The sequence below is a fragment of the Strongylocentrotus purpuratus genome, unplaced genomic scaffold (assembly GCF_000002235.5).
Source record: "Strongylocentrotus purpuratus isolate Spur 01 unplaced genomic scaffold, Spur_5.0 spur5_scaffold_16, whole genome shotgun sequence".
Lineage (NCBI taxonomy): Eukaryota > Metazoa > Echinodermata > Echinoidea > Camarodonta > Strongylocentrotidae > Strongylocentrotus > Strongylocentrotus purpuratus.
In genome coordinates, this window is record NW_022145601.1 from 13,927,758 (window position 1) to 13,940,474 (window position 12,717).

A 12,717-nucleotide genomic window follows, 5' to 3' on the forward strand; every position below is an offset into this window, starting at 1 on the left:
ACGTTTCATAAAACTTGTTATATACCTCACTTAAGAAATCCAGCCATCTGATTGGTCGAATTGCATTCATAAACTTCAACTGTTCCTGTAAAATTCCCGGTAACCATGCTTAAAACATTTCAATATTTTTAATAACCATGGTTATTAAAAAAATAGGTCAGTCTCCATGGTTACCCCATAGGTTTACATGTTAAAAAATGGTTTGAGCGATGGAGGATACCATACGTGTGCGAAAAATTGGTCGGCAATTTCAATACAATTGAATCTCGATCGATCTTACCGACAATTTTATCTTGCATTGTTGACATGAAGACGAAAATTAACTCTCAAAAACAAAAAAACAACATCTGCCGATAGATCTTGATCTAAGTTCGTGCCAATATGCATTGCAAAAGTAAAAGAAGGGTCCGTTTCATGGAGCTTTTGCGAAGCATCCCTCACGCGGAGCCGTTTTCAATCCATTTTAATGTATATATTGGAGAAAACTGCCAAGCATGTTAAAGGCGCGCGATAGCCGAGTGGTCTAAGCGTTGGTTTTCGATACACCTCTTGTTATACGCAAGAGTCCGACTCCCGTCTTCGACAAAAATGTAAATTATTTTTTATTTTTTATTTTTTAGTCTATTTTTTTTCGGCATATAAAAGTATTAATGACTGCTTTAATATTCGAGAAATAGTTGTTTTCATACGCTCTCGGGAAGGTTACAATTGGGCTATTCCCCTCGGCAAGCCTCGGGGAATAGCACAATTCTAACCTTCCCTTGAGCGTAATAAAACAACTATTTCTCTCAAAGCAGTCATTAATACTATATTATCAATAATGAAATAAAATAGTTTTTACAATCTACTATTTGTTTTGCATTCGATAAATAAGATCAAATTTGTTATAGAACTTTAGCATTCATGATTGATATTAAGCTTTATGAAACAGAGCTTGTGTTGGAACACAAACATTCACCAGAAAAAAAGTACATAAATATGTGTTGTACTATAAATATAAAAACGAGTTACTGCAAAGACTAGTTGTTTATGCAGAAAACCTCTGCAAATCTGCTGGGTTCTTTTCATAGACAAATATTGTATATAACATATTGAATTCCCCCGCTGCAAATCTGCTGGGTTCTATTAATAAGGTCCGATTATCAATCATAGTCGAATGTTGTATACGCTTGATAGAACGAAATGAATCCCGACAGTATTTTGTAATTGATTGGTGTTATCTTTTATTTTTCACCTATTTATTTTCGGTGTGGGACAACATGGAACGCAAGTTTACTACCCGGCCGATCCTAGTATTTGATTTTACACGGTATTTAGTCGTGATTTGAAATGTACTTCACTTGTTCTTACACCTTCATCAAGAAGAGTCATCTACATCACATTGATTTATTTCATTATTCCTCGCTGCATTCAATATGTAAGTATTTGCATTACTTTTATGCGTTTGTTCTTATTAAGTATTAAGTATAAAATAGGCTGACACTGAAATCAATGAAATCAACATCAATATTTTGTGCTCAGAATACAATCATTTCTGAATTACCTTGAACAAATATACTCTGTTGGTCGTAATGGTTGAATAATTATTTTTACCCTAATTTATGGAATGATTTTGACAATGATTTATTCCTAATAGATCTAAAAGTACACATTCTCAGATTTTATTGAATAATAATTTGTTTTGCGTGACTGCTAAAGCATGTGTGTGCTACTATGCTAATCAACTAGGGGACCTACGTCCTTAAGTCATAACTGACAGTAATGAGGATTAATGCCTCATAAAATGGCACTAATATAGCACATCGACACGGTTTTGATCCTGGGGCCTCACAGTAACGAGGCCATTGCTTAGCCAATGAATCATGACTATACGCAGTGGGGCTAGGGTACGAGACCGCCCCAACAAATACAAATAACAGAGAAAATGCAATAAATTATCAATAATTCATTGCATTTTGCCCCGATCCCCGACAGAAAAAAAATCCTCTGTGTGGCCATGCCTTGAGCCATAATGCATGGCCCTACAGAGGACTATTTCCTGTTGGGGACCGGGGCAAAAATGCAATGATGTATTGATAATTTTCTGCTTTCATCTTCAGTAGTTTGCTATCAAGGTTGGATTTCCTTTCAAGAATTATGCGCCCCTCTTAAATACGAAGGTTAAAATGTATTTGAACATAAATGGCACTCTAATTTATGCAACTAAATCATGCAGAAATTTAGGTTTTTATTTTTGATGATAAGTTCACACTTGAAAATTTTGTCTCATCAATCGCATTACACAAAATAGGAAATATTCCAAGTTTATTAGACAGATCAACCACCGAACGATTAGTTCATGCTTTTGTTATGTGCTATTTTGGTTTATGTAAAGGTTTGCTTTCTGGTCGCCCTTCTTCTCAAATTCAAAGACTACAACTCGTTCAAAATTCTCCAGCGCGACTTGTTACATGCACAAAGAACATGAATCAATAAATACTCCAGTCTAATAAGAGATCTACATTGGTTAACCATCAAGTCTCGTATCCATTTTAAAGTACTTCTAAAACCTAACAATGTTTACATCAAGTAGCTCCTTTTTCGAATTGCTAACTCCATATAAACCAGATAGAGTGCTACGTTCCAGTTCCAAGTCTCTGCTTTGTGTTCCACAAACCATGACAAAGTCATACAGGAAAAGGCCTTTTCCATATGCAACCACTTTTTTGTAGAACAAGTTGCCTGAACAACTGAAAAGTACAATTCTCGTTGCTTTGCTCCTTATTGTGCCTCAATATATTGTAGTGTAAAAAAGCAAGACAATAAATTGGCCCATATCTACGAGCCCGGGGGGGGGGGGGGGGGTGTTGGCTCCCCGTAGATTTTTAGAGTTCCAATTTATCCATGAACTTAATTTTGGGGATACAGTGAATCCTTTGGGGCAAAAGGTCGTCTTGAACAATTACATACTCCTGGACTTTAAAGGTATGTAGCATGACAAATACTGGTTAACGCCATCTACGTCTCCTTCTGGACAACTGCACGTAAACGAATGGACTTGAATAGGGACATATATGAACAAATTTTGGGCATCTGCTCACGCGGTCTCGCTCCGCGGTCTACAACACGTGAAATAGTCTTTGAAAATGCGCTAAGTGTGCAAAGAAATGCTCCTACGAGGTAAACAAACTTTGATTACACACCATCTCGGGTGGAAATCACATATTCAAATACTGTTCTTTCCACTGATACCAATTTCGAACTGATTTGAATACCGGAAAATAGGGCCTTTTCGTCTTCAAAAATGGACAATTATCATTCAATTTGTGATTTCTCTATGGAGGTCACAGGAAAATTCGTCTTTTTCACTGGGGTTGTGTACTTCAAGGAGCTAATGCTCGTAACTGCGACTTGTTATTGGGCCATCTCGGGCGCCAAATCATAGGGTATATAATCCCGTGTCGTCTGATGAAACACATAATTTGATTGGTTGTCGAGAAATTAGGGCCAATTTCAATCCAATAAAAAGAAGCTTATAGAAATTTACGCATCGACCTCCGTAATTTATGCATTGTGCGTAAGCGAGGTTTTTACACAGCGGACAATGAGGCTTACACACCGTGCTCGCAGCCGTGCGTATTTCGACCATCAAATTTGACTCAGCTCCGTGGCGATGGAAAAGACAAACTTGATTTCAGCAATTTACTGAAGGGAATTTAGATATTATTGACGATCTTTTACAAAAAAAATGTGTAGGGATTAGATTATATCTCTCACGAGACACTGAATTCTTTAATTTTCCTGAAATTTAGCAAATTATTGGCACTCTGAACTCGCTTTATGAGCAGATCTAAATATTCATGGTCGATCTGCTAGTGAAGGAATCGCGTATTCATATTGCAGGGGGATCCCGCCCATCTTAGATGGAGGGATGACAATGGACTTATGCATTGTGATGTGCATCTGCATCTACTAGACTAACAATATACAGTTTCCTGATTTGTTTTCTTTTTTTCGGGAGAAGAAGAGGGAAGAGAGAGACAGAGACAGAGACAGAGAGAGAGAGTTGACAAGTCACGCTCGCACAGCGGTGTTGACATTCACACTCTCACGAGTTTTCTACGATAAACCCCTGTTTCATAAATATCGACGAGTCCGGTACCTTGGTGTTATGCTCTAGTGCACTCGAACGTTCGTCGTCTGTGTGGGAGGTACACAAAATGCCTCGTTGATCTTTTGGCCGAATGTGGGTCAAGTCCCTATTAACGGTAGTCAGCGACTTAATCTCTATGGTCAGCGCTCGTAAAACAGACAAGTTCTCCTCACGCTTCGGTTCCTGTATGTTGCACGCAGTGGTTGCTGCGGTATCGTCGTCCGTATAGACTATAGTCTACCTTTAAAACATATACCCTTATTACACCCAGAGAGCTAACCCCGGAAAAAAAAACTATCGCATAATTCAATTCCACCCCAAAAACTTGTTCTGGAATTGATAATAGGCCTCTATTTTGTAGGATAGTTATCCGGGAGTATGTTGTCCTAGGGGTTAGGCCTACTTGTCCTAGGGATAGTTGTCCGGGGTGAAAATATGGTACGGTACGGTACGGTACGGATAGAAGGCAGTGTGCCGATAAAATAACAGTGGACTTTTCCAAAATTTCTAAACAATAATTTGATCAATTTCCTACAAATGAATTTACGTGAAACGAAATTCTGACTCTGCTGAGTATTGTCCATAAAATCACTCCTCCTTTTTCGTAATTCAGCCTCATAAATTCGTAGGCTATCGGTATTGTACTAACAATACAGAAAGCAATTGATACTATATTCATGATCACGTAAAGAGCTAGTTATCTACTGCACATAGCTGTGACGCCAAACTGATTCCGGATTACAATACTATCATACATGTATAACACTCAAGATATAAACCAAAATCGATTACCTTTTATTTCTGTTGTGTATTCCAATATATATGTCTCCAGTTTATGTTGGATACGGAATGAAGAAAGTAATATGTAGCTCTATAAATATGGATAAATATCAACGAATCGCAACGCAAAGTATCCTAAACACATGCATAACATGTAATACGTGGCGATGTAGTTTGTACGCTCGTGAATTTGGACTTTGGTCTTTGGAAACAGAAAGCCAAAAATAAAAGGAAATGTGACAATGATATCATCACCAGTGGCGTAATGTGGGGATCAGAACGAAAATCCGCATCACCATCGGCCTGTTCGTGCAGGCCCCGCGGGACATGTTTCAAAGTGGGGGAGGGGGGGGGGGCTAAAACATTTACGATCAGGTAGAGCGTAGCAAGCGAAGTGAGTGGAGCGGGGGGCGGGGTAGCCTCTTGTCGATGCCCTCGCGCTGTTGGAGTCTCTAAATTCTGACGAGCGAAGCGAGTCAGAGAAACCGAGGCGCCTCGGTTTCTCTGACTCGCTTCGCTCGTCAGAATTTAGAGACTCCAACAGCGCGAGGGCATCGACAAGAGGCTAGGGGCGGGGCAGAACGAAAATCCGCATCACCATCGGCCTGTTCGTGCAGGCCCTGCGGGACGTGTTTCAAAGTGGGCGGGGGGGGGGCTAAAGTATTTACGATCAGGTAGAGCGTAGCAAGTGAAGGGAGTGGAGCGGGGGCGGGGCAGAACGAAAATCCGCATCACCATCGGCCTGTTCGTGCAGGCCCTGCGGGACGTGTTTCAAAGTGTGGGTGGGGGGGGGGGGCTAAAGCATTTACGATCAGGTAGAGCGTAGCAAGCGAAGCGAGTGGAGCGGGGGGGGGCAGAACGAAAATCCGCATCACCATCGGCCTGTTCGTGCGGTTCCATGACACATGCTCCGACGACGATTGCTCCGCCGACATTTAATCCGCAAAACGCGACAATTGCTCCGCGACATTTGCTCAGCGACATTTGCTCCGCCGACAATTGCTCCGCCGACAATTGCCCCGCCGACAATTGCTCCGCCGACATTTGCTCGGCCGACAATTGCTCCGCCGACAATTGCTCCGCAAAACGCGACAATTGCTCCGGTGACAAATGCTCCTCGAACGACACTTGCTCCGCCGACAGTTGCTCCGCCGACAATTGCTCCGCCGACAGTTGCTCCGCCGATATTTGTTCCGCCTGAAGCGACACTTGTTCCGGTGACATTTGCTCCGCCGACAATTGCTCCGACGACATTTGCTCCGCATGAAGCGACACTTGCTCCGGTGACATTTGCTCCGACGACATTTGCTCCGTCCAAAAAAATGTCCCATTAAATACAAAATGCTACTATTATAGTACAACGACATATGCTTCGCCGACAATATTTTTTTTTCACGGGTTATTTTCGTTTCTTTTTTTTCCCTTCATTTTCTGAATGTTGATGATGTGGAAGGAAAAAGGAGTTACCTAAAAGTCATTTCGAATATACTGAAATAACTTTCCATCTATCACTGTACGTCCCATATAATGCACACTAAACACTCATAACATGAAATGGGAAGTTTTTTTTTTTAAGTAGAGCAGCAAGCCACATTCCCCAATACGCGTATACCTCCTAGTTAATTTCAAACAGCTCATCAATATGTAAGACCTGAAATTACCTCGATTAATGCATCTTACTAGGTAAAGCATTATACAATGTACTAGGTCATCATGGAAGTTTAAAAAATAATGCGTACCCTACATAACACTGAGTGGGGGGGGGGCGGTTTTTTTTAAACAACTTCCCCCCCAAATTGCCCTTTTCTTTAATGAGTGTCCTTCTCATAATGTTGTTAGTACTACTTACTTATGTCTACCTATCATGCTCCTGTGTTTTATTCATCACACTGTAGACCAATGGAGTCTAGGGTAGGAGAGTCCAAAGGTCCATTTAAACTACCGAAGTGTGTCAAATCAAAATGGAGAGATGTGATGAGAGATGGTTTTTGAATAACGAAATAACTGAAGGGGTTTATCATTGTTTTCTTCATAACCAGCGGAAACCGCCTTCCCTTGTTGTGCTGCAAGCTTCTACAAAACTCTGTCGTTGTTTGCGCTGTTGCTGATACAGCAAGACGATGTGATAGAACGAAAATCTCAGAAAGTGACAAAGATATACATGTACACTCACATACTAAACAGAGACTACGGTCCCATTCTACTTTGTCGTCGAACTGCATCAACAACAGCGCCATCTACGACATGGGTCTGCTACACAGGCGCGTACGCAGGATTTTTTCAAGGGGGGGGGGGGGGGGGGGGGGTTAACATTTATAAATCGGGCCAAAATTTCGCAACGACTTAGCCAGCAGGGGGGTGGGGTAAGGTCACCTTTTTTAGGTCAGCCAGGTGAATATATATATATATATTTTTTTTAATAATAAAAAAAATAAAAAAAATAAAATAAAAAATAAGGGGGGGGGGAAGGGGGGTTTTAGGGTTTTTTTTTTTTTTTTTTTTTTGGGGGGGGGGGGTTTACACACATAAAAATACCAAAGGGGAGGGTTTAACACCCTAAACCCCCTCCACCCCTGTGTACGCGCCTGCTGCTACACAGCAAGTTTGTATGTTTGTTGTTATTTCTGCATTTTCAAAAATTAAACATAATCATATACATAAAGTAACAAATATTTCTTCATTTTACATAATTATACATTTTTAAGTACATAGAATAAGATGCATACAAACACAAATATAATTTCAATGACAAAAAAAAAGATAAATTACAGAAAATGCAGGAGACCGCCATCATGAGCGGTAAGCTTAAAAAATGGCGGCCAAGTGAAGTGAAAGCTTACCAAAACAGATAATTTTCCACTGATTGTGAAAAAAGCATTAATTTGCTATGAATTCACTCTTTACAGGTGCTCGTTTTCAAAACAAAACAAAATAACATGTGGTTAGTGATCCTTCCCTCTTTTAATAACGTTCCGCCGCTTCAGGCTAAAGTTCTGCACTCTAAATCGGTTACAAAATATACCATTTTCATTACTCGCCTCTAGTTATTTAATTTGTTATTGATGAAATCTGCTATCACATAATCATTGATTGAACTTTATTATGTTCTAAATTTCAGCCATACGATGGCAACCTCCAAGCATCAAGAGAGAGACATTCCATCCCTTAACAATGGCAGAAGCGACAATGAAGGGAGATACAAGGTAAGAAATGAGGGGTGTCAACGTTCCATTGATTGGAGAGTGGGAAGGTGAAATAATCCTACCAGCTTCCAGCATTAGGATTAGCCTTTAGTACTTCGAGACTCACTTTGGGCGAGCCTTCGATGCATGGTTGAAATTAGGGGGGGGGGGGGGTGGGGGGGGGGCAGGCGCGGATCCAGGATTTCTTAGGGGAGGGGGCCCAAATTTTTTTTTGCTCCCGAAAATTGAAAATCGCGCCGACCGAAAAGTCGCTCAGTAGGGGGGGGGGGGGGGGGTGTAGTAATCTCTATTTTTTTTTGGGGGGGGGCCTTCGGAAATTTAAAAATTTGCAACCCCCCCCCCCCCCTTGGGCCCCAGGGGGGTCAGGGCATCGTTCAAAAAAGGTAAAAAATCACGTGTTTTTACACGTTTTTTTTCCCCAGGGGGGGGGGGGGGGGATGGCTGAAGCATTTCTTTAAATTCGGGAATATTCGGGAATCCTCTCAGCACTCCCGTTGAGTTATGGGGGTGGGTTCGCCAGCACTTGGAAACCTCCCTACGTTCTTGTAAACAATGGAGGGGGGTATCTTATTGCCATTGAAAGGCTTACATATTGTGGAGGGGGAAGAAGTTATCTAATTTTTTCGTAATTCTGTTAAATGTTTGGCAGGTATCAGTGAGTGGTCCAAGTTTCCACATAGAGTGCACCCTCTATCGTTCCAATCAATGCTCGGTGTTGGTTACAGATCACCGTGGAGGGAGACAGACAAAGATCGTTGTTGATGTTAAGGTAATATGACTGGAGAAAAGGATTCTCGAATAAATGTATACACTCGAAAATAACTTCATGCAAAAAAACTAGATTAAATGTAAAGGTGCATAATCATTCTAGGAGTCAGCTAATCATAAATATAGTCATGAATTGATATTAAATTAATAATCATTATTTTGTGAAAGTTATACCGAGGCACACAAGTATTATTAATTTATTTGCGTTCAATGATCTGAAAGGATTGTTGCTTCTGCTAATAGTCATTCAATTAGTGGAGAGATAACGACATGTAATGATCTAATGATATGCATTGATCTCGATGATAATGTGCATGTCGTTATGTTTTAGTGTTGAGCCTGTCCCGAAATAGTCGCACATTGAGTCATACAATTTGACCCATAAGATTTGGCCCCTCGAAGTTATTTAAGACCATCTAACTCTTTGACAAAAGGTTGTCTGTCTTACCGTAGGTGTCGGTTAGTAACTAAATGAAGATTAACTCTTGGGTTATATCATGGACCTACCCACATTTAATCATTTTATTCTATCATTTCTGAAGGAAGAAGATACCTCAGAGATACCGCCATTGAGTGTGCAGACTACGGATCATCATGATGGAAACAGCGGTGTGGAGTCGGACAGACCTGATCAAGAAATGACAGAAATTGTAAGCAGAGCTTCATTTTTAACATTTCGAAGTTTGCAATAATCGTTCATGTGAAATAACTGATGGTGGTGGGTGGTTGGTTGTTGACTATGTTCAGGGATGCTCAAAGCTAGACTTTGAGCAATACAGGCTTCATGATAAGATCTTTCAACACAACATTTGATAGCGATTCAAATTTTCATAAAAGCAAAACATTAAACCTAAATGGTCTGTATTGATTTGTTTGTATTCAACTAATCCCCCCCCCCTCTCATTTTGTTTTGTTCTAGGGATCACTGCGATCTGATGAAGGCTTGGATGGGAGAGAAGTGCATTGTCCAACCTGTACATGCGCACGGCAGTAACCGTCAGACCCCGGCCTCCCTCTGGCTGTGCACCCGGCATGCCAGAGGAGTGATAAATGTGGCAGATCCAGGATTTTCTTTGCCGGGGGGGGGGGGGGGGGGGGGACAACATTACTATGGAATGGGGCCACATCTTGTTTTGCCGCTCCCAGACCTACATGGTTTGCAGTTTAGTCTTGTATATATATATATATCTTCTTACAACCCCCCCCCCCCCACACACACACACATGATCTACTTCGTTGTGTTAATTTATAGTTTCGTTGAGTTTATTTGTTTCTCTAAGCTTCAAAACGTATAATGCTGAATGAGTCCGACCCAAATTCGACAACAAACGGGGCATCGTTGATTCCAAACGCTGTGGGTGACCGGACTACGGTGTGTTTTTGAGGTCACATGGAATGTAGACAAATCAATGTTCTCATTTTTGTTTAAATAAAGTTGATGGATAAATTAATAATTCGCTTTGTTTGAACGATCGTCCCTACTTTTATAAAATGGAAAAATGGAAAATTCATATATTAGGGATGGGTTTGGGTGGGATCCACCTCCCAAAGGTGAGAAGGAAAACAAATAATTTGAGATCCCCGATGATGCATTATAAGGCCCCAAATTAATCTTCTTACTTGTTATCGAAAATTAATGGATGTGTCACTTTAAGCTTGGAAGCTCCCAAACTGAGGAAATTTTGAAATTTTGAATCCCAATATATGTATATTAGACCTATAATGCTAAAAAGTCTTAATGTTGGATAAGTGACTATATAATAAAATAAAATGTTGAGATTTTAAAATCCCCGAAGTTTCTCAGTTACGGATCAATGTTCACACAATGTTGTCTGTACAATGCCTTCTTCTTCCACTGTCTCTCATTTCCCAGCTTGCTACTTGGTTTGATTTATGTCACATATTAATATGTATACTATTGATATGTTGAATTTATGATTATCGTCTGAACATGACATGTGTATGAGTATATAATGGGCAAGGTAGACTCGATGAGCTACATGACGTTTGGACTATTACTAGAATCTCTTTTTTGTTGTTTATATACCATAACCCTGTATTGATAAATATGTTCTATACTGTCACTGATGTTATTGTGGATGATGATTAGCATTGAACCGAATAAATCGGTGTATATATGCTCCTTAAAATTTATAACGCACTAGAGTTTTTTCTCTTCAGTTTTGTTTGACTGACTTTGATTCCTACATTACCGAGTGTAAGGTGATTCTTAACAGTAATTTCTGAGTAGATATTAATGCATATTCCATTTATTCAAATCTACGTGCACCATTTTATTCAACTGTGTTTTCAACAAAATATGTGATAAAATAATAGTTTCCAACAAAAGATAAAACAAATCATAGAGAATCAGCTACCAAGGTGCCTGGTCATGATGGTGATCATGGATTACTGCAAGAAAATCACTGATTTAAGAGCGACCAATCTTGGTATTCAATCATGGTGGCTTCATTTAATCATGATTCCTGTTTTCTATTCATGACCGATGTTTGATATCTTATTACTTTGTAAAACACACAGTCTCTCTCTCTCTCTCTCTATCTCTCTCTCGCTCCCTTTCTCTTTCTCTCTTCTCTAGACATCCCCATATTTCTCTCCTTTTCTCCAATATATTCTTCAGATATCGGCCTCATTAACCATCCTATTTACCGTCATCTCTTTCCCCTTAGCTCCGCCCCTCTCTCTCTCTCTCTCTCTCCGCTTTATACTTGTCTGTCTCATTTCCACTCTTCTTTACTGTCACAATGTCATTTATTCTTATTCTTAGTCTTTATAAGCAAGCATATATATTCATCAAACTTTCTTCTTTATCTTGTTTATTATGTTATTTATATATACTTTCATTCACTGTAAAATATTTCATTAATCGATTAATAAAGATATTGTTATTGATTGATAATGACAAACCTTTTTTCTTCATTTCTTTAATAAATTGAATAACTAAAATCACTCAGCTTTAATTACATATGGTGCAAAATGACATTTTAATTCTGGCTCTTAAACCCTGACCTTAAAGGAAAAAAAAGAAAACTGCAGATTTCTGCTGACAGATACCTCGAGAACTTTATTCAAAATTGAACAAAGATATCGAAAGAAAGAGAAATACAGTTGTACCAAAGTGGCAGAGGAAGGAAACAGTCCAGTGAGAGAACAAGAAGAAGAATCAAGGATGAGAAGGAGGAGAGCAGAAAAAGAACAGAGGGCAGATTCAAAAAGATTGGTAAAACTACTTTGGGTAGTTCAAGAGAAAACTCACATCGTACGTAGAAAAAGGAAGGAAGGTGAAATAGAGAATAGGAGAGAGAAAGAGAGATCTATCCGAGAGGGAGGATGAGAAAGAGAGGGACACAGAGAGACGCAGAGAGAGCGAGACATACATTGAGAGACAAAGAGAGAGAGAGAGAGAGAGAGAGAGAGAGAGAGAGAGAGAGACGGGGGAGAGAGAACAAAAAGGGAGGATAGGATGGGCGCATATCATTTGAGAAATCCTTTTCTATCAACATATCCTGTTTACTGACAAGATCTACAATTATGATGTTCCTATCAATCGTTCCCAGTTATGAATATAGGGATAGTTGAGTTTTGTTGCAGAGAGTGAGCTACACAAAATATTTTTTTTGTAAGATAATGTAAAACTGAGTGTCGAATTTAAAAGAATATACAATTTGAATGATACAATTATCGATTCATAGACAGCTGAAATATCCATGAATATAAACATTTCTAATATTTGTGGTGCCCCACATATATTCGGTAATTTTGGACCAGCCGTTAAAAAACGAGATATTATTATTTATTAATACGGTCACTGTA

The 12,717-nt window shown here is 39.7% G+C and overlaps 1 protein-coding gene across 1 annotated transcript; it reads left to right on the top strand.

The window, feature by feature from the left end:
- The first annotated feature begins 8,036 nt into the window (after positions 1-8,036).
- On the top strand, positions 8,037-11,680 carry LOC115924681. Its single transcript, XM_030987411.1, has 4 exons — positions 8,037-8,115; positions 8,765-8,884; positions 9,426-9,533; positions 11,672-11,680. Exons 1-4 carry the CDS (start codon positions 8,038-8,040, stop codon positions 11,678-11,680), a joined length of 315 nt encoding a protein of 104 aa, XP_030843271.1. The 5' UTR covers position 8,037.
- The last annotated feature ends 1,037 nt before the right edge of the window (positions 11,681-12,717 follow it).

Bases quoted from the DNA above. Each gene is read 5' to 3' on its own strand.
- LOC115924681 (XM_030987411.1), top strand. From the start codon at position 8,038: ATGGCAACCTCCAAGCATCAAGAGAGAGACATTCCATCCCTTAACAAT. The intron at 8,116-8,764 runs GTAAGAAATGAG...AATGTTTGGCAG, and splicing joins ACAATGAAGGGAGATACAAG to GTATCAGTGAGTGGTCCAAG. The intron at 8,885-9,425 runs GTAATATGACTG...TCATTTCTGAAG, and splicing joins AGATCGTTGTTGATGTTAAG to GAAGAAGATACCTCAGAGAT.